The following is a 25,305-nucleotide window of genomic DNA, read 5'->3' on the forward strand; positions in this document are numbered from 1 at the left end:
CATTGTCACCGATCCTGGGGTAAGGGTGCGAATGAGACCGTACCGGGTACCTGAAGGCCAGAGGCAAGCCATCACGGCTGAGGTAAATCAAATGCTACAGTTAGGCGTCATTGAGGAATCACAGAGTGAGTGGGCTAGCCCCATCGTACTGATTCCGAAACCAGACGGATCGTTACGCTTCTGTAACGATTTCCGGAAATTAAATGAAGTGTCGAAATTTGACCTATATCCAATGCCCAGGGTGGATGAGCTGATTGAGAGACTGGGGCAGGCCCAGTACTTTACCACGCTCGATCTCACCAAGGGTTACTGGCAGGTACCTCTCACGGAATCGGCGAAGGAAAAGACCGCTTTCATAACTCCGGAGGGTCTATATCACTATGTGGTCTTACCTTTTGGGTTACATGTGGCTCCGGCTACATTCCAGAGGCTGAAGCCCCATCAGGAGTACGCTTCTGCGTATCTAGATCATATTATCATCTTTAGCACCGACTGGCATACGCATCTATCTCAGGTACAAGCGGTGCTGGATTCTCTCAGAGCCGCCTGGTTAACGGCAAACCCCAAAAAATGTGCGATAGGGCTGGAGGAAGCCCGATATTTGGGGTATGTGATTGGCCAAGGAGTTATCAAGCCCCAAATCAATAAAGTTGAGGCCATAAAAAACTGGCCTAAACTGTCAAGTACAAAGCAGGTGAGGGCGTTCCTTGGCATGCTTGGGTATTATTGCCGGTTTATACCTAATTTTGCTGGGAGAACGGCGGCCCTGACTGATTTCTTGAAAGGAAAAAAATCAGTAATGGTTTGGTGGAACCCTCAGGCAGAAGAAGCCTTTCAGTCCATGAAGTTGGCCCTGTGTGGACAGCCGGTCCTCATCAGCCTCAACTTCAAGGAAATCTTCATTGTACAGACAGGCGCCTCGGAGGAGGGCCTCGGGGCGGTATTGTCACAAAAAGTGAATGGCGAACAGCACCAGGTCACCTACTTGAGTAGAAAACTTATCCCGGCAGAGAAAAACTATAGCGTGGTAGAGAAGGAGTGTTTTGCTATTAAGTGGGCCTTGGTATCACTATGTTATTATTTACTCAGGCGTCAGTTCCGCTTGGTGACAGACCATTCACCCTTGGTATGGATGAGGAACGCCAAGGAGAGGAATGCGCGAGTCACCAGGTGATTCCTGTCACTGCAGAATTTCAATTTCTCTGTAGAACATCGCCCTGGGAAGTCGCAGGCAAACGCGGATGCCCTGTCCCGGGCACCCTGTATGGTGACAGATGTTCAACCCCACAGGTTTGAACAGAGGGGGGGCGGGGGGATATGTGAGGCTGTGACCGGGATTATATACGAGGGACGTTATATATCCCCCAGAATGTGTACAGAGACCTATTAAAACCATTGGAGCACATTGTAGTCACAAACTCCCCTGCGGCTGCAATGCAGGAATGAAGGTGAGCATTGACCTGGTCAGGCTATCTGGCTAAGGCAGATTAGTAAAACCCGGCAGGGCCTTCATTTCTTGGAGGAGGCTACAGGAGGCAGTGGGGCGGCCTCCTCCCTCCAACCCGGGTTTTACAGTGGCTCTTGCCACAGGTCTTTTAAAAACCCTGCACTAAGGATTAGTGTTGTTCAGTGTTGGGACCTGCTAGAAGCGTAGCAGGAAAGCTTGGTAGGCCTGTGAGTAGCTGAACCCACGCCTGGGAAGGCTCTGCACCCGTCAGGCTCTGAGCGGCACAGCACGGCCGTTGCCCACGGCAACCGTTGTTTATGGACTTGTGTTAACCCGGCTGCAAACCGGAGGACTTTTCTGTTTACCCGTGAGTTGCTGAATAAAGCTGTTTATGTTGGACTTGCTTGGGTCACTGCCTCAGTTACTGCACGGTGTGAGCACCGCCGCCTTACAAGAGACAGATTGGGAGAGAGCACCGTTCAGACCAAGGGAGCAACCATGCTACAAGGCTGAACTGTCAGTCTTCAGGATGCCTGGCCCCCAGCAAAGTAGGAAGCCAGGGCCAGGAGGGGTGCGCTCAGTAAGATTCATGTTGAGAAAGTTCCTTTAAATATCGCTCTTCTCCACAACAAACAGGTAATTTGCTGCTGAGAACAATGGCAGCCTGTGCATACAGAATGATCTATCAGCGTTCTGTCTCTAAGCACACTATTAATCAACTGCAGATCTATGTAGCCGATCTACGTTCATTTATAGCTGTAAGTCGCATAGTGTCAACAAGCAGTTAATGTTTGATGCACAGAACTTTAGGCATTTTTATGTATTTCCTGCTGCTTATATAGCACCAATATATTCTGCTGTGTTGTAGAGGGATTATTACCACTCATATCAGTCCGTCTACATTTGAGCTCACACACAAAGTCTTTAAAAGATTATTTTTAACATTTATGGCTGGTGTCCGACCGCTGACACCTTTACTGATCCCAAGGATGAGGCCCCAAAATACCCTTTTGTAATGGAGCTGTGTTCTGCTCTAACCATTGTTTATTGGACTATTGGAGAAATCCAAGTGCTGTGCTCAGCTATCTCTGTAGGTCTCACAGACCATGAATGAAGTGGCTCCATTCCAATAGAGTATGGTGAGTTCCCAATGGTCAGATGCCAACCAACCAGCATGTTTTCACCTTTCCCATGGATAGGTGATAATTTGTTGGGAATGCCCATTTAACCTATCAGTATGTTTTTGTACCTGGAGGAAGCTTGCGTAATGCAATGAAAATCCCTGGTTGGACCCCAATGTTGACAGCTTCAGTTTTTAGCACCAAGCTAACATGGTACATTAACAAAAATGTTGTATATACTGTATTTTCATAGTAGATAATGGAAATAAAAATACAGCAAGCGCATGTACCTCACTTCTGGCCTACACTTTTGTTGCATGGTTCCTGGTTTTCACATTGAGGGTTTGTGCTACATGCTCTCAAAAGTTCCCCAAATTTATAAACCCTAATTCGTTTTTCACCTATCTGTTCCGTTATACCAGTCACTCCAAGTGACATTTTCTTGAAATTGAGGTAGGAACGGGAGTTCCTGATTATTAAGGGAGAGCTATTACTCCAATATTCCCTGAGGTAGGAACGGGAGTTCCTGATTAGTAAGGAAGAACCATTACTCTAGCCTTCCCTGAGGTAGGAATGGGAGTTCCTGATTAGTAAAGGAGAACTATTACTCCAACCTTCTCTTAAGTAAAAATGGGAGTTCCTGATTACTAAGGGCGAGTCACTACTCCAACCTTCCCTGAGGTAGGAATGGGAGTTCCTGATCAGTAAGGGAGAGCTATTTATCCAACCTTCCATGAGGTAGGAACGGGAGTTCCTGATTATTAAGGGAGAGCTATTACTCCAATATTCCCTGAGGTAGGAATGGCAGATCCTGATTAGTAAGGGAGAGCCATTACTCCTGCCGTCCCTGAGGTAGGAATGGGAGTACCCGATTACTAAGGGAAAGCTATTACTCCAATATTCCCTGACATAGGAATGGGAGTTCCTGGTTAGTAAAGGAGAGCAACTACTCCAATTTTCCCGGAGGTAGGAACGGAAGTACCCGATTAATAAGGGAGAGCTATTTCTCCAACCTTCCATGAAGTATGAATGGCAGTTCCTGATTAGTAAGGGTGACCCATTACTTCAACATTCCCTGAGGTAGGAACGGGAGTTCCTTATTAGTAAAGGAGAGCCATTGCTCCAACCTTCTCTGAGGTATAAATGGGAGTTCCTGATAAGTGCAGGAGAACTATTTCCCCAACCTTCCCTGAAATAGGAATGGGAGTTCCTGATTAATAAAGAGATCTACTACTCCAACCTTGCCTGAGGTAGGAATGGGAGTTCCTGATTAATAAAGAAAGCTACTACTTCAACGTTCCCTGAGGTAGGAATAGGAGTTCCTGAAAAATAAAGAGAGCTACTACTCCAATCTTGCCTGAGGTAGGAATGGGAGTTCCTGATTAATAAAGAAAGCTACTACTTCAACGTTCCCTGAGGTAGGAATAGGAGTTCCTGAAAAATAAAGAGAGCTACTACTCCAATCTTGCCTGAGGTAGGAATGGGAGTTCCTGATTAGTAAGGGCGACTCATTACTCCAATCTTCCCTGAGGTAGGAATGGGAGTTCCTATTTTGTACAGGAGAGCTATTTCTCCAACCTTCCCTGAAGTAAGAATTGGAGTTCCTGATCAGTAAGGGAGAGCTACTACTCCAACCTTTCTTGAGGTAGGAATGGGAGTTCCTCATTAGTAATGGAGAGCTATTACTCCAACTTTCCCTGAGGTAGGAATGGGAGTTCCTGATTAGTACTGGAGAGCTATTTCTCCAACCTTCCCTGAGGTAGGAACAGGAGTTCCTGATTAGTAAGGGAGAGCTATTTCTCCAACCTTCCATGAAGTAGGAATGGGAGTTCCTAATAACTAAGGGTGACCCATTACTCCAACCTTCCTTGAGGTAGGAATGGGAGTTCCTGATTAGTAAGGGCGACCCATTACTCCAACCTTCCCTGAGGTAGGAATGAGAGTTCCTGATTAGTAAGGGCGACCCAATACTCCAACCTTCCTTGAGGTAGGAATGGGAGTTCCTCATTAGTAATGGAGAGCTATTACTCCAACTTTCCCTGAGGTAGGAATGGGAGTTCCTGATTAGTACTGGAGAGCTATTTCTCCAACCTTCCCTGAGGTAGGAACAGGAGTTCCTGATTAATAAGGGAGAGCTATTACTCCAACTTTCCCTGAGGTAGGAACGGGAGTTCCTGATTAGTAAGGGAGAACTATTACTCCAACCTTCCCTGAACTAGGAATAGGAGTTTTTGATGAGTGGCATTTTTTTTAGGTCCCCCTATTAGGTTAGGAATTGCTGAGCTAGTTGTACAGTATTATGTCCCGCAATCCTGCTTGTCCCAAAGATCTTGCAGTGTCACGTAAAAGAAGTAGCAACTTCATATCATTCTTATCTTATACTCTCCATTTTATTAGTGACTGCTTCTTTTTAGAATTAAGTAAATTTGCATAATGTTCTCTGCAGTGTTGCATCTCTATGTAATACGGATGAACTAGATGATCATGCGATAATAGATGACATAAGCTGTAATATATGTTAAAAAGTTCAACAGCCAATGGGTGATATAATAATAATAATCTTTTTATTTATATAGCGCCAACATATTCCACAGCGCTTCACCATTCAGACACATTATCGGCACTGTCCCCACTGGGGCTCACAATCTAGATTCCCTATCAGTATGTCTTTGGAGTGTGGGTGGAAACAAGAGAACCTGGAGAAAACCCATGCAAATACAGGGAGAACATACAAACTCCTTGCAGATGTTGTCCTTGATGGGATTTGAACCCAGGATCCCCCATAGTCCTCCATACAGAGTAAAGGACCTCACATAGTCCTCTATACTGAATAATCGTCCCCCCATAGTCCTCCATACAGAGTAATGGTCCCCACATAGTCCTCCATACAGAGTAATGGGCCCACATAGTCCTCCATACAGAGTAATCGAACTCGCATAGTCCTCCATACAGAATAATGGCCCCATATAGGGGTGGCGGTTCTAGTAGCGCGGGCCAAATATAACCACCCTGGGGACCACATTTGGCCCGCGGTATTTTTTCAAGGTATTTAATTCATTTTTTGAGCAAGTGTCAGTCATTTTTTAAAGTTTTTTTTTTCAAAATCTTTCAAATATCAGTAAGTAATATACCTTAGAGCACGCCGTTGCCTAACTTTCTAATATACCGTAGTCTTTTTTTAAAGTGAAGTCATGTATGATGAGACTTATTTATCCAGTTAAACCTGTTTAGCTTTTCTCTGATGTGTACGTACGGTAACTTTCTCTTGGCATGTGGATGGGCAGGTTTTTGATCCATTTTGTCCTTTTCCTAGACAGAATATTGAAGCGACCACTGAATCTGTCCATCTTCTTTTTCATTATGTCTTGGATATTTGTTACTTTTTACTTGGATCTGACGACACAGAATACAGTATTAATGCATCGATCTTATTATAGTCCAAGCCAATTTTTTATTTTTTTTTAAAAAGCCTTTAAGTTTTCTTATATAAAGTTATCTTTAACTTTGCTTCCTGAGCCTAGTAAAATATTAAATGCACACAAAATTAGTTAACTATGCTGTTAAACCAAAGATCGAGCAGTTTATAACCTCATCAGTCAAAACTGCATCTTACCAAGAATTTAAGGGAGTCTTTCATCCTCAAAATGCATTATAAATGAGCTATGTAGTGCCTGGTTCGTTACCTGTTACTGGTACAGAGCATGAGAAAATACATTTAAATTTGTATGTAAATGAGGGGCTTTGGTACATTATTTGCCTGGCCAAGAGCTCAGTCCACTGTTATGCCCCTTCATTTTGCATGTTGTGGGCTTCCCGTGCTTCTGATTGGCAGCACTCGCTTCCCAGAGCAAGCTCTGCCAAAATTGAGCCGGCCTGTGTCCTAAACTGACACTGCCTGTGACCAGCAACGAATGCACGCATCAGCGGGGCACATTCTCTCCCTTGGCTCCTCTCTGCTGACGCCACTTACCAATGTGATACACCAGGAAGTGTAGTGAGCAGGGTAAGCAGAGAGGAGCTAGAGAGGAGAAGGCACGTGGTCACTGTGTGCGCATGCGGCCGGTCACAGGCAGTGTCAGAGCGCTCACATGTCAGATGAGTTTAGGCAGCGTTTACTCTTGAGAAATGAGTGCTGTGAATCAGAAGTAGGGAAGCCCCCAACATGCTGGTCATAATAATGCTGCACCAAAGCCACCTCATTTGCATATGAATTAAGTTATTTTCTCAGGCCTTGTACTAGTGACAGGTACAGTGATGATTTTTATATGGTCTAATTTCCCTATGTCACTGTCTAGCTAATTGTTTCTCTGAAGCACAACCTATGGTTTAGTCGCAGAAACTGCACAGAATGTGAACAGGTCCTTCCAATTATTGAGTCGCCCACATACATGCAGGAGCCATGTGGGTAATAGAGGACTGCAGATGTTGATAATTCAGATTGCTTGTGGTTTCTCTCCTGGTGCTGTCAAACAAATATCGTCATCTTTTAGTTCAGCTTGTATTTATGGAAAGAAGAGCATTCACAGAATACTGATGGAATAAGTGGCATCTATATTCTGGTTCTGTTACCAGGAGTGCCGCCAATGGGCATGTGTAGCGGAGGCAGCGGCCGGTGGTTTGTTGGTGATTGTTCTTCAATGCCTTCAGTCTACAACCACACACACATGAAAGTTGGCCACACCTGCTGATTATGGCAGGACCAAACAGTGGTCTTATATGAATGATGGCCTCTCGACACTCCTTGCATTGCAGATATTGGGGGAAGGAGAGGTCTGTTGAACTATAACTATAACAATGTTTGTTCCCACGTTGGGTAAGCCACTATTCACTGTCTGGCAGCACCTGTATTCACCCTTTCCCATCTATTACAATAAACCTGCATGCTTGGCTGAGCCAACATACATGTTTATGGTTGAGACGGGAAATATAGTTGTAGGATGATGGCTCTTTCATGTATAAGGTTTGCTTAAGAGACAAGGCTAACCATTGTTACCTATATAAAGCTCATAGTTCACTTTTATTTTTTGAATTATATTATCATATCAAGACATAAACCAATAAATTATACATGACTCGCTATGATGTCACAGGGAAACAGAGTTCTCCATGGCATAATATATAATAATGGCTGGGTACGTATCATTACCATTATTTTGTACAATTTGCATGAATGAACCAGCATTGGATAACCTAATAACTAAGTGGAAATTATGATTGAGACTTTTCATTAGTCCCCCCTTTATACATTATGAATTATTATAACCCTGACTTTATCAGAGATCACACTGAACGTTTAGTTGCCTTGTAACCCAAAGCTAAGCTCTGAAACTTCCCTGCACTAATTCCTTCCATGCCTATACCTGCATTACATGCTGTTAAGCTGGGTACATTGCTTTGTTGTTTTCTGATTGTACTGCGCTGTGAAATCCTTATCACGGCTTTGGATTTGCAGCCATAGTATGAGGCGTTTTCCCAGCCTCTGAATATGGACCAGTTATTGGGCATTGGAGTTTTGCAGTGGAATATTTTTTTAGTTTGTGTTGTTGTCTGCTTTACCTTTTATCTGCCCATCATACTTTTTGACCGACCATAAAAATACCAGTATTTTCTAATTATTTTATAATTGTAAGCTATAATACTTATATATGTGGCACTTTGGTAGCAATTAGTCTAAACAATTAGCATTTATTGCTCTAGAATTATTCACTTTTGTTAGCAGTAACTACTAAGCCATTGTTTGTTTTATGCTTTTATTATGCTAAAACAACATTTCCATTAAATTTCATATTTATTTATTTACTTACTTATATAGTTAATTTCACAGCGCTTTACAGACACGCTATGGGCACTGTCCCCATTGGGGCTCACAATCTACATTCCCTATCAGTATGTGTTGTGGGAGGAAACCAGAGAACCCGGAGGAAACCCACGCAAACACGGGGAGAACATACAAACTCCTTGCAGATGTTTTCCTTGGTGGGATTTGAACCCAGGACCCCAGTGCTGCAAGGCTGCAGTGCTAACCACTGAGCCACCCTGTGGCCCTGGTCTGAAACATTTGGGAGGAATACAACTTTAACTATTTAATAGGACCTTCCTCTTACCATGTTCCCCTAAATCATCAGGGTATCTGGGTCTGCATTCCCTATAGCTACCCTGTTATAGGGAGCCTGTCATATTCTGCTGAATTCTTGGGCAGCATAAATCAGAAACTGGTTCCTTTATTGAAATATGTACAGTACAGACCAAAAGTTTGGACACACCTTCTCATTTAAAGATTTTTCTGTATTTTCATGACTGAAAATTGTACATTCACACTGAAGGCATCAAAACTATGAATTAACACATGTGGAATTATATACTTAACAAAAAACTGTGAAACAACTGAAAATATGTCTTATATTCTAGGTTCTTCAAAGTAGCCTCCTTTTGCTTTGATGACTGCTTTGCACACTCTTGGCATTCTCTTGATGAGCTGTATACATATATATATATACACTGCTCAAAAAAATAAAGGGAACACTTAAACAACAGAATATAGCTCCCAGTAAATCAAACTTCTGTGAAATCAAACTGTCCACTTAGGAAGCAACACTGATTGACAATCAATTTTACATGCTGTTGTGCAAATGGAATAGACAATAGATGGAAATTATTGGCAATTATCAAGACACACTCAATAAAGGAGTGGTTCTGCAGGTGGGGACCACAGACCACATCTCAGTACCAATGCTTTCTGGTTGATGTTTTGGTCACTTTTGAATGTTGGTTGTGCTTTCACACTCGTGGTAGCATGAGATGGACTCTACAACCCACAGAAGTTGCTCAGGTAGTGCAGCTCATCCAGCATGGCACATCAATGCGAGCTGTGGCAAGAAGGTTTGCTGTGTCTGTCAGCGTTAAGAAAAAAGAAAAAAAAACGCACCCATACACAATATGCCTAAATAGGCACCTGTTGTTCATAGACGTCTCCTTGAATTGAACTACAAACGTTTTGAATCGTTGTAGTCCTGGTATCCGATGTTGGAAAGCTCTACATGTACATTAAAATAGTGGTCATTTTCTTGCATATACCTTTATTTCTTACGGGTTATACCCAAAGGAACCATGTAGCAACCGCATCAGGAAAGCTTTGCAAGGCATTTTATTTTGTAGTGTAGATGTATCAGTAATATGTGTTGTTTCTAGTAATAGGAGTGTTTAGTCGTCGCTGTACATGATGAAGTGTTCATATATTATTAATCTTTCTTATAATGGCAGGTGCACAACCTCTTCATGCATCAATAATCCCTGTTGCCTTTTCCCTTCTTTCTAGGTTGTGTTTGTTGCTATTCTGCTACATAGTCACTTGGAGTGCAGGGAGCCGCTTCTGATCCCAATCCTCTCCTTATACATAGGAGCACTTGTGCGCTGTACCACATTGTGTTTGGGATACTATAAAAATATACATGATAAAATTCCAGAGAGCAGTGGACCAGAGGTGGGGGTAAGTGTGATAGTATTAATACTCCCCAGAATACATTAGGAGTAACTGAACTGTATGGCATCATTTGAGACCTTAAAGGGAACCTGTCACGTCTTTGTTTTATATTAAACTGCCCCCAATGTCTTGTTAGTGATGCACCTTGCATCACTAACATGGTTTTTCTCAAGCAAAATGTCCTGGTATTTTTTGCAAAAAACACTTTTTATACTTGCTGATTGCCCATCTTACTTTCTGTTTCAGTCACAGGGGTGGGCATGTCTATCTTTCCAGTCACGGCCAGTCAAATGCCTTTTCAAATTCTTCAACCCCATCGCATCATAATTCCTTCCCTTCACTGCTCCCTACATCATCGAAATCTTCCAGCAGATCCCGCACTTGCTCAATGACTTCAACCCCAATACTATTACCCCACTTGCACCGTACCAGGGCAAGTGGGAAGAGCTGGGCAAACCACCAAAATTGGCGCATCTAATAGATGCACCTTTTTTGGTTTGGCTGCGGGCTGCTATTTTGAGGCTAAGGAGGGCCAATATCCGTGGCTCGTTCCCAGTCTGAGAATACCAGCCACCAGATGTCTGCTTTAGCTTAGCTGGTTGTCAAAAATTGGTGGGGGGACCCCAAGCCGTTTTTTAAAATTATTTAAATAATTGAAAAAATACAGCGTGGGACCCCTCTATTTTTGATAATCAGCCAAGATAAAGCTGTCAGCTGGGGGCTGCTGCCCGCAGCTGTCTGTTTTTTGCCTGTCCTGGTTAGAAAGAATAGAGGAGACCACTTGCCATTTTTTAATTTTATTTAGTGCACAGGCGCCAACTGGTGAATACTCCCATCTGCGGCGCTTGTTCTCGCTGCTATCAACAAGGCCAGGCGTACGATGATGACAGTAGTACTCTAAACAGCCGACGCTTGTGACCGGTGGTAACCTTCTTACCGACGGTCACAGCTGCTGGCCCACATGCTGTCACTCTGTCATCTGTGTGACAGCTTGGGAACTGCAGTGCTCTGACCGGCGGTAACAAACTTACTGTCGATGAGAGCCGTTGTTTTTCGCGCTGTCACACAGATGACAGCATGTGAAACTCCGGATGTTCGGGCCTCCATACATTTGAATGGGGTCCGGGTTCGAGTTTGGGTACTGTTCTGATACCTGAACCAATCATTTTTTTTAATGTTCAGCCGAACCCGACGGACCCATCACTAACAATGACTAATCCGAAGAATAAAACACAAATAGCTGCAATAATGCCACCAGTGTCTGGTTTGTGCTGCATGTGGTTTTAAAGTGCACCTGTCAGCAGGATTGTGCTTAGTAAACTACATACACTGTCAGGTGGGCGCCATTACACTGAGTAAAATGATACCTTTGATGATGAAATCCATAGTGTGGTTCTTTTATAATCTTTAGCTTCAGTTCTGCCATAATGATATGCATGTGCTCTGGTGCTCTCATTATGTATTCGTGTATTCCTATCTCTGGCCTCTGACAGGTCACTGTGCTTTCGGTGACCTACCTACTATTTTAAATACTGACTGTTTAATTTCTCTGCCCATGTGAAATTTACATATCCCAATATGGACGCCCGACACCCGCGCATACGCAGTAGCATCTTTTGGTTGCCGAGAGATGTTACTGCGCACGCGCGGGCGCCATTTTGCTTTTGGAAAAAGAGTGTGGTTGCAGCAATATGGCGCCGCGCATGTGCAGTAGCATCTCAGCAATCAAGAAATGCTACTGTGTAAGCACGGGCAGAGGGGCCATATTGCTGCAGGCAAATTTATTTTTCTTCTAGAAAAATGGCGCCCGCGCTGGCGCAGTGGCATCTATCGCTTGCCGATGGCAGTCTATATAATCTGTATGCCCATATTAATAGTTTAGATAGGTCAAATGTTGTGACAGATTCCCTTTAAGGAAGCACTCCTCCCATCAAAGTTTTTATCCCCTTAATATACTGCAGTCATCATATGATATAGCACTGTATACTTAAAATTGCTAATTTTCCTTTCTCCCGAGATAATTCTTCTCTTTCCTTTGCTCTATGTAGAAACAGGAAGTCTCTTGTCCCTGCATTTATCATTCCCCTCTTCAACTCCTGACCTAGCAGGTCTGCTCCACCCCCCTGACAGGACTTTTGCAGTGACTCATGATTCATACAGGGAAAATTGACCTCCTGTTTCTACATAGAGCTTAGAAGGATTCAGCTAGTCCGGTTTTAATCACGTGATGTCATAGACCTAGTGGAAAAGAGAAGATTTAGCTGGGTAGAAAGGCAAAGGGAGCAGTTCTAAGTATACAGTGCTATATAATATATGATGATTGCAATATATTAAGAGGATAATAAATTTGATATGAAATCTCTGCTCATAGTTCAACTGGGTGTTTCTTCAGAGTCTTCTCTGGGGGCGTGCACTCCGAGATCCTGCCAATCTCAGCTTGGCAGCTGATCTAGCATCTAGCATTCTCAGACGCTGTCGAACTGTGATTGGCAGCATTTGGGAGGGAGGGGTGAAAGCACAGGCCCCCAGAGAAGAATCTGAAGAAACACCCAGTTGGACTGCAAGCAGAGATTTCATGTACTGCGCTCCAAAAGCAACAAATGTGAAAATCTTTGTAAGGGAGCAACACAGCATAAAATGTAAAAAAAAGCTTCAGAATCAAGAGAGCTCAGGGATTTTTGGAAGGCATTTAAATCCATTTTTAGGGGAAAGTGGCAGGTCCTCTTAAAGGGAATCTGTCAGCAGTTTTTTGCTATGTAATCTGAAGACAGCATGAAGTAGGGGTTAATACACAGATTTCAGCATGCCTCTGTTATCAAGCTCTGTGGTTTTGTTTGCTTACACAGATTGTTTTAGCACCAGTAGCTTATCATTGCTGTGACTAGCTTGTCATGTGAGCCCTGGTCCCACACGCCCTCTCCTGTGATAGGCAGCTCACTGTCTATGGGCTTTGTACACGGAGAGACTGGCTTGGGTGGGGTTAGCTTGCTCAGTTCTGCTTCATGCTAAATCTAAAAGCTCTTATTGTGTCAGAACGGCTGCACCCAGTTATCTAAGTGATACATCGTTGGATTCAGCTTCTCTTTACCTACATCAGGCTGCTCTCAGATGAGGTAGCAAAAACCTGCTGACAGATTCCCATTAAATGGGAAGCCCCAATCAGAATTACCGTTTTTAACTACACTACATCTTGAGTAGTATATTAAAGCACCACTCAAGCGTTGCTGTTTTTTTTTTTTATTGCAGCGCTGGAGTGGTACTTCCCTGCCCACGGTCTTATCCTTACCTGCCAAAGTCTACACCATCTACTGCCGCCATTTGGGTCAGTCTCCAGCAGCCTGCGACCTGCTGGATGGCTCCAGTGTTTGCTGGAGTGAGCCGGAGGTCACTTTTCAATGCAAATCTATGAGTTCCTCTTTCTGGATCTCACAGACATGCATTGAGAGTTTGTGACCGTTACCTCTGACTTCCGGCCAGCCAGAAGTTGCGGTCACAACATGGCACCGATAAAAGGTGAAGTCGGCAGGAAAGTATAAAACTACGGTAATCAACCTTAGATTAGAAGCACCACTCCACACTGAAAAAAAAGGCTGGAGTGGTGCTTTAATCTATAATTTATAAAGGTTCATTGGCCCTAAACATTCACACCCTGGAATAAATTCACTAACGCTTGAGATTTTCTTACAGTATAGCACATGTTTTGTACATTTATAATTTATTAGTGATTAGAGTGGATAATAGCATTGCAGTCCATTATAAGGTCAGTGGCTTACTACTTGTAACCCTTTGCATAATTATTATCACCATTTACATTTTGTTAGTTGGTCAATTATTAAATCTTTATAGTGTTTCACCACTAAAAAGACATTTTTGCAGCACCAGACATACAAAGGAGGTGGCTGGGTGGAAGAATGTCTTTTTTCGAAGCATCATATCAATTAAAGTAATTTTAACATTTAGCGCACTCTTTATAAAACCTTCTATCCAGTTTCATGGCCTTATTTTGAAGCAGCGCTATGTGGCGATGAGCTTACGCTGCTTGCTTCACATCTTTTTAATGGCAGTGGAAAAACTGTGTTTTTGTGTTTCCTATTTTCTGCTTATGAACTGGTTTGAAGGCTTCACCTTTGGAAATAGCAGTATCAGCAGCGAGGTGCGAGAAGAGTCAATGCCCTGTTGTACTCCTGCCGGTGTATTGTTCTAATAGAATGGGCTTCTCTTTTACCCTGCAGGGAGATGCCACAATAAGAAAGATGCTGAGTTTTTGGTGGCCGTTAGCACTAATATTGGCTACTCAGCGGATCAGCAGGCCCATTGTTAACCTCTTTGTTTCACGTGATCTTGGCGGTAGTACTGCAGCAACAGAGGTAAGGCTGGAAATCTAAGAAAGGTAATAATACTGATATTAGAATTGATGTTTTATGTTACATATACAGTACAGACCAAAAGTTTGGACACACCTTCTCATTTAAAGATTTTTCTGTATTTTCATGTCTATGAAAATTGTACATTCACACTGAAGGCATCAAAACTACGAATTAACACATGTGGAATTATATACTTAACAAAAAAGTGTGAAACAACTGAATATATGTCTTATATTCTAGGTTCTTCAAAGTAGCCACCTTTTGCTTTGATGACTGCTTTGCACACTCTTGGCATTCTCTTGATGAGCTTCAAGAGGTAGTCACCGGAAATGGTCTTCCAACAATCTTGGAGGAGTTCCCAGAGATGCTTAGCACTTGTTTGCCCTTTTGCCTTCACTCTGCGGTCCAGCTCACCCCAAACCATCTCGATTGGGTTCAGGTCTGGTGACTGTGGAGGCCAGGTCATCTGGCGTAGCACCCCATCACTCTCCTTCTTTGTCAAATAGCCCTTACACAGCCTGGAGGTGTGTTTGGAGTCATTGTCCTGTTGAAAAATAAATGATGGTCCAACTAAACGCAAACAGGATGGAATAGCATGCCGCTGCAAGATGCTGTGGTAGCCATGCTGGTTCAGTATGCCTTCAATTTTGAATAAATCCCCAACAGTGTCACCAGCAAAGCATGCCCACACCATCACACCTCCTCCTCCATGCTTCACGGTGGGAACCAGACATGTAGAGTTCATCCGTTCACCTTTTCTGCGTCGCACAAAGACACGGTGGTTGGAACCAAAGATCTCTAATTTGGACTCATTAGACCAAAGCACAGATTTCCACTGGTCTAATGTCCATTCCTTGTGTTCTTTAGCCTAAACAAGTCTCTTCTGCTTTTTGCCTGTCCTTAGCAGTGGTTTCCTAGCAGCTATTTTACCATGAAGGCCTGCTGCACAAAGTCTCCTCTTAACAGTTGTTGTAGAGATGTGGCTGCTGCTAGAACTCTGTGTGGCATTGACCTGGTCTCTAATCTGAGCTGCTGTTAACCTGCGATTTCTGAGGCTGGTGACTCTTATAAACTTATCCTCAGAAGCAGAGGTGACTCTTGGTCTTCCTTTCCTGGGGCGGTCCTCATGTGAGCCAGTTTCTTTGTAGCGCTTGATGGTTTTTGCAACTGCACTTGGGGACACATTCAAAGTTTGCCCAATTTTTCGGACTGACTGACCTTCATTTCTTAAAGTAATGATGGCCACTCGTTTTTCTTTACTTAGCTGCTTTTTTCTTGCCATAATACAAATTCTAACAGTCTATTCAGTAGTACTATCAGCTGTGTATCCACCAGATTTCTGCACAACACAACTGATGGTCCCAACCCCATTTATAAGGCAAGAAATCCCACTTATTAAACCTGACAGGGCACACCTGTGAAGTGAAAACCATTTCCGGTGACTACCTCTTGAAGCTCATCAAGAGAATGCCAAGAGTGTGCAAAGCAGTCATCAAAGCAAAAGGTGGCTACTTTGAAGAACCTAGAATATAAGACATCTTTTCAGTTGTTTCACACTTTTTTGTTAAGTATATAATTCCACATGTGTTAATTCATAGTTTTGATGCCTTCAGTGTGAATGTACAATTTTCAGAGTCATGAAAATACAGAAAAATCTTTAAATGGGAAGGTGTGTCCAAACTTTTGGTCTGTACTGTAGTTACATAGGTTGACTAAAGACCATGGTCCATCAAGTTCAACCTTTCTTCACCAATGATAAATTCTTTATCACTAAATGATCTATAACCCACAATGCCATTTATGCTGAGGATCCAGCTCTTTTGAATTCTTCAGAGTTCAGTATAGAGATAATGTAAAAAAATACAAGTATATTTTATTGTGCAGAACTAGAGAAGTTGAAGATTTAGGCTACGTCCACTTGGGTAAGATATGCTTTGGATTTTCCATTGTGGATATTCCGCGTTGCTGGTGATGAAGGGCAACTCCAGGTACACACAAGAAGGGAAGGTTATCCGTTTTTTTATTGTCATTTTGAAGTAACTTACTTCTTCTTCAGGACAAAAACGAAATGCATGCTAACATTAGCAGCGCGGAATATCCACAATTTTTCCTTCCTTCAAGTTTGGATCTGGTCCTAGGACCCGTGGACCTGCAGTAGCTGGGATTACATGAGTTTTCTATAATAGAACTTGAATAGGGAAAAAATCTGCCCCAAATTTAGACTATATCCAGACTTATGACATAAACTTCCCCTTGGAAATTGTGAACTCTGCACTAAAAATCCACAGCTTTAATTGACAAACTGTGGATTTTCAAGATGTTCTGAAGATAAGATCGGTATGACCCTGAAATGCGGATGAGTAAGGCTATGTGCCCACGATGCAGAAATGAAGCCGAAAATTTCTGCAGCATTTCTGCATCTCCCTGGCAGAAAAAACGCATGCAGATTGTGCATGCGTTTTTCCTGCAGAATACATGCGGATCCACATGCGGATTCACATGCGTTTCCGCATGCAGATTGACAAGCGCTTTCCAGGCGATAGCATCACTTGGAAAGTGCTTGACAACTAGGTCACACTATATAAATCCATGCAAACAGCATGGATTTATACAGTGTGAACCGTAAAAATTAAAACAAATAAAGCTATACTCACCCCCGATGTCTCGGCGTGGCTGCAGCGCTGCTTCCTGGCTGGTTCCTGGATGCCAGCATATCGCGAGACAGAGCGGTGAAGGGCCTGCGGTCACATGACTGTGACGTCACCACAGGTCCTCAAGCGATGCCGGCATTCAGAGAGAAGCCTTCGGAAAGGTGAGTATAAACTTTATTTGTTATTTTATTCTTTTTTTCACAGGTACAATGGTACCCAGGTCTGGATGAGAGTCTCCTCTCCTCCAGAACTGGGTACCATCCGCACATAGAGACGCATAGAAGCCGCTTGTACAAATGTACAGTCACGGTTTCTATGCGTCTCAATGCAAGTCAATGGCGGGAGTTCCGCTGCGCTTCCGCAAAATTAAATGACATGCTGCGGATTTTTGTACGCAGCGTAAACGCTGCGGAAAAATCCGCAGCATGTGCATAGAACATGCGGAATCCCCTTGGGGACCATGGGGTGCGGATTACCTAGCGTTTCACAAGCGTTTACGCTGCGGAAATTCCATAGCATAAACGCTTGAAAAACGCTCCGTGGGCACCCAGCCTAATAGAAGGTTTCAACTGTTTCAAAGAAAACCAGGTTTGGTGTACTTTCCTCCACCAAACATTTTTACACATGTTCCACTCATTGGCCTTATTAACCACTTCTAGAAAGCTAAAGCCAATAACTACAACTCGAGAAATGAGGTATGCTTCTTTACGATCCTCTTAAGCAGAATGTATTTCCATCGGTTGCCAGTATCTGTGTCTTATGGTGCTAAGGTTGTCCTTTGATGGACAGCCATTTAGTTATAGCACGTGAATATGGAACCATCCCTTTTCCTAATGAGTCACCATCCATCGTCTTCATTTACAGGCTGTGGCAATCCTCACTGCTACTTACCCTGTTGGACATATGCCATATGGCTGGCTAACGGAGATCCGAGCTGTCTATCCTGCCTTTGACAAGGTAAACTCAGATCATCTCCACTTGGTTCAGTGTCTGTTCTGAATATCATTACTTGATACCTCTCTGTTTGCAAATGCATATGTTTTATGTGTAATATATTATTACTCCTATTTATAACTAAATGCAAGGGAATGTTTGAAAGATTACTCCCCATGTCCATTTCATAGTCCAAGATGAAGAATAGTTTTCCTAAGGTTTGTTGTGTGATTCCATATTTTCATTTCTGTGTTTGTCCAGGCAGAGAGCATTGTATCGTTGTATTATTGAGGTTCGCTTATTAGTAGCAGTAAAAAAAATCCAGATGTATTTCAAATTACACTATTTGTGCCACTTTGAAACCTAGGGCAACTTTACGGTGTCGGTCTAATATGATCAGAGTCCAAACCCTGTTCTGAGTCTTCACAATTCCCTGCCAGTTTCTGCACTTCCTGCTCCAGGTAAGACACCAGAACATGGGCATGTGATGACTTGAAAGTGTCCGTCAGGACATCACTGCCAAAGCAAGAAATGCAAAGACCGACGGGGACTGGGAAGTGTCAGAACAGGAGTGACAGGATCTGCAAGGGTATGTGCAGACGTTAAGTATTTGCTGCAAACAATTCTGCTGCAAATACTGGAGTGTTGGCAGGAAAAATGCAGCATAAAATAAGCGTGATTTTTATACGTTTTTTACACTTTTTTGCATGTGTTTTTGATGCATTTTTCCCAGTCATTAGAATAGGTGAAAAACGCCGAAAGGACTGACATGCTACAGATTTGAAATTGGAAAACATAAGCAACGTGTGCATGGTACTTCAGGAATCTCATTCAGTTTGCTGGTAATAGGAAATTCTTCAATTTTTTAGACGAAACTGTGTGGAAAAAGTGCAACAAAAATGCAGCAAATACTTAACGTGTACACATACCCTAAGGTGGTTATTACTACCTTTTGTTATTATCTGCCATTAAAAGCCTTTTTTTAAAAAAAAAATGTGACAACCCCTTCAACTTTACAGGTATAGAATACACAGTGTGCAGAATTATCAGGCAAATTAGTATTTTGATCACTTCGATACTTTTTATACATGGTTGTCCTACTCCAAGCTGCATAGGCTTGAGAGCCAACTATCAATTAAGTAAATCTGGTGATGTGCATCTTTGTAATGAAGAGGGGTGTTGACTAATGACATCAACACCCTATATAAGGTGTGCTTAATTATTAGGCAACTTCCTTTCCTTTGGCAAAATGGGTCAGAAGAGAGATTTGACGGGCTCTGAAAAGTCCAAAATTGTGAGATGTCTTGCAGAGGGATGCAGCAATCTTGAAATTTCCAAACTTTTGAAGCGTGATCACCGAAAAATCAAGTGTTTCATGGCAAATAGCCAACAGGGTTGCAAGAAGCGTATTGGCCAAAAAAGGCGCAAAATAACTGCCCATGAATTGAGGAAAATCAAGCGTGAAGTTGCCAAGATGCCATTCGCCACCAGTTTTGCCATATTTCAGAGATGCAACGTTACCGGAGTATCAAAAAGCACAAGGTGTGCGATACTCAGGGACATGGCCAAGGTAAGGAAGGCTGAAAAACGACCACCTTTGAACAAGAAATATAAGATAAAACATCAAGAATGGGCCAAGAAATATCTTAAGACTGATTTTTCAAAGGTTTTATGGACTGATGAAATGAGGGTTACTCTTGATGGGCCAGATGGATGGGCCAGAGGCTGGATCAGTAAAGGGCAGAGAGCTCCACTCCGACTCAGACGCCAGCAAGGTGGAGGTGTGAGGTACTGGTATGGGCTGGTATCATCAAAGATGAACTTGTTTCGGGTTGAGGATGGAGTGAAGCTCAACTCCCAGACCTACTGCCAGTTTCTGGAAGACAACTTCTTCAAGCAGTGGTACAGGAAGAAGTCGGTATTGTTCAAGAAAAACATGATTTTCATGTAGGACAATGCTCAATCACATGCATCCAACTACTGGCCAGTAAAGGTCTAACAGAAGAAAAAATAATGACATGGCCCCCTTGTTCACCTGATCTGAACCCCATAGAGAACCTGTGGTCCATCATAAAATGTGAGATCTACAGGGAGGGAAAACAGTACACCTCTCGGAACAGTGTCTGGGAGGCTGTGGTGGCTGCTGCACGCAATGTTGATCGAAAACAGATCAAGCAACTGTCAGAATCTATGGATGGATGGCTGTTGAGTGTCATCATAAAGAAAGGTGGCTATATTGATCACTAATTTTTTGGGTTTTTGTTTTTGCATGTCAGAAATGTTTATTTCTAAATTTTGTGCACTGATATTTGTTTACCTGGTGAAAATAAACAAATGAGATTGGATTATATTTGGTTTTTATTAAGTTGCCTAATAATTCTGCACAGTAAGATAGCCAAATCTAAAAAAAACCCACTCCAACTTCCAAAAATATTAAGCTTGGATATTTATGAGTCTTTTGGGTTGATTGAGAACATAGTTGTTGATCAATAATAAAATAATCCTCTAAAATACAACTTGCCTAATAATTCTGCACACAGTGTATATATATATACTGTCATTGCTTTGTGCCACCTAAGTGCAAGGCCGACAGTGTTTGCAGCAATAATAAGGATAGCTGAATAAATTATTTTTTCTTCTACTTCTTCTAGAGTAATCCAAGCAATAAAATGGTTAACAATGGTAATACAGTATCTAAAACCCATATCAAGAACTTCACTTTTGTCTGCATGGCTCTTTCGCTAACGGTAAGGACATATGTTCATTCTCCTGCCTTAAAGAAAGTAAGGAGGGGGCTGGGAAACTTGAAAGAAAAGTCATCTTCTTCTCCCCAGAAATGGCTCCATTATTGGCTTTCTTCGGTATCTATCTCATTGGACATAGCTGTACGTTTTTTTTCTTTTCTTTCTCGCTGAAACGAAGACTGCAGAGACTGAGACTACAGACTTTTGTGTAACTTTTGTGTAACATGTAACAGCCAGAGGTCGCACTACATATTTCACAACAGGGTAAAAATCTAAACATTTTCAAAACGTCTCGATTTATACAGTATCACGTTTGAGCGGCTTGTGCAGATATACACGTGCTTACAATCCTTGGCTGCTATTAATGAGGTTATTAATGTTTGTCTGTGGAATGTTCTGCCACGGTGAATGATCTTGGGCAAGTAAATCATCAAGATCTGCTGCTGGCAGCTCCCTTTGTAATTGCTGACCATTGATGTCTCAGATGTGCTCAATGGGAAGTGCAGAGGCGCTGCAGGCCATGGTAGCACTTATAGGCCATGCAGGCTGCTCACAGTAAGACAAGCAATACCCTGGCATTGTTGTTTTGAGAAACGGCCGTAGCACTGGTTCCACAACCAAATTAATGTAACAATGAACAGCAGGGCTCTGGAGTTGGAGCCCATTTTGGTGGAGTCGGTATAAAATGGACCAAAATATATAATAAATTGGGTACAGTAGTTCAATGCAGTTTGTGGGGAATATTTTTTCATAAGAATTTGGGAAAGTTATGAAATGTGCTATAAATGTCTGTCCTATTCCTGATCTAAGGGTCTATACTTTTAGCTAAGATGAATCTGTGCTACAGTAAATTTATCACTTAAATATGAGCCATGTATGAGGGAGTCGGTGTCATGGATATTGAGGAGTCTGAGTTGGAATCGGAGGTTTTGCTTACCGATCCACAGCCCTGCAGAGCAGTTAGTGTACATGATCAGAGGGGTCTGACTGTTCCCTTGTGAAGGCCTCTTCATGGCATTGCACATGTGGTCTCCAGACTAATCTTCAGCTATCATTACTTCGAAGGATAAAGTGTGACTCGCTGTTGAAGAGGATAGACCTCCATTCCAGCCTCCATTGTTGTCTAACCCCACATCATGATAGCCTTTGAGAGAGTGGCTTGAGGTCAATAGAACACCTGTACCTGGACATCTGGGTTGTAGCCCAGTGTCATGCAAATATCTTCTGGTGGATTGTGCAGACACTGTTTGCCTTAGGTTTTTTTGTGACGTCCAATTTCACTTGCAGTACAGAATGGATCAATCGTGGAACCAGTGGTACGGCTATTTCTCCAGAGTGTCTCACAGTTGCTCATCCATGCTAAATCCATGACTGTCAATGTTAAGGAGTATGGATATTTACAGAATATTAACATATTCAGAAAAATCTCACTGTAGCACAAGTCCTTATAGAAGTGGAGTGCAGGCCTCTTGCTAAAACCACCACTGTATAGCTCAAAAAGGCAGTAGCACTCCAAGGCAGCACGTTCAGGGAAAGAAAAGTAGATATTAAATCATTTATGCAAAAGTTTGGCTCTATATACTGAGTATCCACTTGAATGGGTAAAATTGGAATTTACTTGTAGAAACAAGCATCTTTGAAATTTACCTCTTATTAAAAATCCCCTCCTCCTTTTTTAATAACGGGGGGATTTTTAATTCTGTAGCCTACAGCTCGGTGCCTAGTTTGCCAGCCATTTCCGAGCTGCTGGTTTCTTAGACACTGAGTGCTTGCTTGTAAGCTGTTTTGCTGTATATCTTGAGGGCAATTCTCAGCTGGTCGGATAGCAGGATCTTGCAGCTTTAGTGTCCCTGCACTGTTTCAGTGCTGCAGCTGTAAAGAGTTGACGAGCAGGCAGTTTGGACCAGCAGCTCAGCCTTGCTGCAGGTCTGAACTGGCTATCTTTACGAGCACATTTCCTCCCCTGCAAGCAGTAAGTGAAGGAGCAGTGCGCTCCTAAAATGGGTACTTGAGACTAGCCCTTTATGACAACTAAAGTAAATAAATGATAGTGTTACTCAGCAATAATGAAGTGGGGGGTGGAGGGGGGATGGGGGTGGAGGGGGTCAGAGGCCGCACATATATGATTTACTCAGGATCTTGTGAAGACAGTGGAGACCTCTGACTCTTGTACTGCTGACAGATGGCAGCACATAGGATAACTCCTGGTTAGAGAAGATTTCATGGATGGTTAGGGACATCTTTATATGTTTCCACAACCTCCAGGTCCCTAATAAATTATTTGACTCTCTCTCGGGGATTGATGCTGTTTGTTGAAAGATGGGTTAAATGGAAAGAGAATAATTTCCTCATCATTTCCAACAGTCTGAGCATTGTTATAAGCGAGAAAGATGTATTGCATGTAAGACAAGCTAATAATCAGCGAACAAGCTTTTGTAGGAACACTCGTTCACGATGATCTGCCCAATTATACATGCCAAGCATCACTTGTCAGGTGATTAGATCATTGATGTTGGCATAGAAATCTTCATTATCAGCAGTACATATCCCATGTAAATAGATGTGCTGCCGATAACATGATGCTGTTCGAGGGCAGAAAAATCCTATTAACAATTGTTCTGTTCCCATTATTGTTCATCAGCCTGTCCAAAAAGGCTGGTAAACGAGCGCTGAAGGATTTGTATATCGTCAATCTGCGCTCATTACTTGCCTGAAATTGGCCCGGAAATATATGAGTGTGCTCACTTCACAGCAAAAAAAAGCAGCACAGAGATAACTGATAAAGAGCTGGCACTCAGTGGAAAACGCTCACAAGGAGTGTCTCCTCCCCAGTACGTGCAGCCCCCATCCTTATTGAAATGGACACCATACTAGTCACCCCCTCACCGATCACCCCTTCTTTGTGACATAATAGATTTATATTACCCAGAGTGAGTGACTTCCAAACCCATTCTCTGCGGTCACCCGCACTATTGCTGCTAGTAAGTCTGCTAGGACACAGGAATCCTGCCATTCAGTGCTGCAGACCGCTCCACTGTGCAGTGCATCCTTCAGGTTCTTCCTCCTTAATGGCAGGGCTTACAGCCTTAATGGCAGGGCTTACAGCCTTAATGGCAGAGCTTTGCTTTCTCTCTTCTGTTCAGCATTGTCTCACACTTATGTCTGGAATGACTTTTAGGCCTCTTTCACACATCCGTATTTTTTGATCAGTATTTCGTCAGTATTTGTATAAACCAGTTGTGTCTCCAAAACACAGAACAGGTGTCAATCTTTCAATTTTAGTTTTTTCTCTGTAAGTTCCATTCCTGGCTTTGGCATACATACACTGATGCGAAATACTGGCGTGCGAATAAGGCCTTAAACTTACAAATGCATTTTGGAGGCGTTATTGTGACCTCTGGGTGTGGTATATATGAGGAAGGTAAAGCACAACAAAAATGCAGCGTTAATATGCCCTAAACGTATCTGTTGGCTGTCAGGTAGTAAACCCAGTGGGCAGAACAGGCTGCTGAATCACTGCTGAAAAGGCCGGCTGGAGTAGGCGCTTCCTGACCTGACAAGCCCAGCTTTGTTTTGTTACTCACCGTCATAGTGAGATGCAGGTGGAAAGTCAGGTGAGATGAGCGTCACGGGGAACATCCCTGCACGCCTCTGCCTCGTTGCAATCACACTAACCTTTCCTTTTTAGCTCTATAGACTTTGTGTATTCGTTGTAGCAGTTTTATATGTTACTCTTTAGATACCTTAGAAAGAAACATTTTACTGATCAACATCTGACCTGTGTTTCTTTTTGAAGACATCATCAGAAATAATGAAAGAGTTTACTGAACATACACATGTCTGGCATATGGATACAAACTTGCTAAAGTTTCTGATCCTTGGGAGTCTTGAATGTAGGGCCATCTTCCACCCGGTTCCTGTGTGGAATAGATGTGACCACACATGATGTAGTGGCTGAGAGATACAGAAAAACAAGTACCCTGTCTGCATATTTCACATAGGCAATAATAGAGAGCGATCATGCATGTGCCGAGATCTTTCCAAAGCAAATATGGCAAATGGCATATTAGATATAAGGTTTCGTAATGAGATGGATTCAAGAGCCGCCAATAATGTGGTAGACTGATTACAGCAAGTATCCTATCTGTACAGGGGAATGGCATGGCGTGACTGCAGCTCTGTGCTGTCATCACTGTGCCAATCCAGCTTTGTGCTGAGCAACAGTCACGTCAGGCAGTCTGGTTACTAGGGACACGCTGACTAACAAGCCGAATAAAATAGCTGAGCCATCCGCTGTCCTTACTGCCATACTAAGGATCTGCCTTTATGCTGAGCTTAAGAACATTTCCTTGTTTTCCCTAGAAATGAGAATCACTGACTTCAGTTTGTCCCCCATCCCTCCTAAACCACCACCATAATGTTATATACGCCTATTCCAGGGTTAGAAGAAAGCCCTTTATGTGCCATACACTCACATCTAAGTCTGAAAAATCAAGCTATAAATCCATCTCACGGTATTGAAACTATTTAGGACTAGTCCTGCTTCGGATCCTAAAAAACAA

At 42.7% G+C, this 25,305-nt stretch overlaps 1 protein-coding gene across 1 annotated transcript in view; it reads left to right on the forward strand.

Annotated features, from left to right (window-relative positions):
- ANKH (ANKH inorganic pyrophosphate transport regulator) overlaps positions 1-25,305 on the forward strand; it is a 162,235-nt gene that overhangs the window by 86,514 nt on the left and 50,416 nt on the right. The window contains exons 5-8 of the mRNA XM_073678629.1: positions 9,884-10,054; positions 14,281-14,415; positions 17,931-18,023; positions 20,651-20,746. Coding sequence (XP_073534730.1) covers positions 9,884-10,054; positions 14,281-14,415; positions 17,931-18,023; positions 20,651-20,746 — 495 coding nt within the window. The remainder of the gene's footprint in view (positions 1-9,883; positions 10,055-14,280; positions 14,416-17,930; positions 18,024-20,650; positions 20,747-25,305) is intronic.

This window comes from Phyllobates terribilis, unplaced genomic scaffold, assembly GCF_046119375.1.
Source record: "Phyllobates terribilis strain yellow unplaced genomic scaffold, ASM4611937v1 Scaffold_4__5_contigs__length_816908805, whole genome shotgun sequence".
NCBI classification, from domain to species: domain Eukaryota; kingdom Metazoa; phylum Chordata; class Amphibia; order Anura; family Dendrobatidae; genus Phyllobates; species Phyllobates terribilis.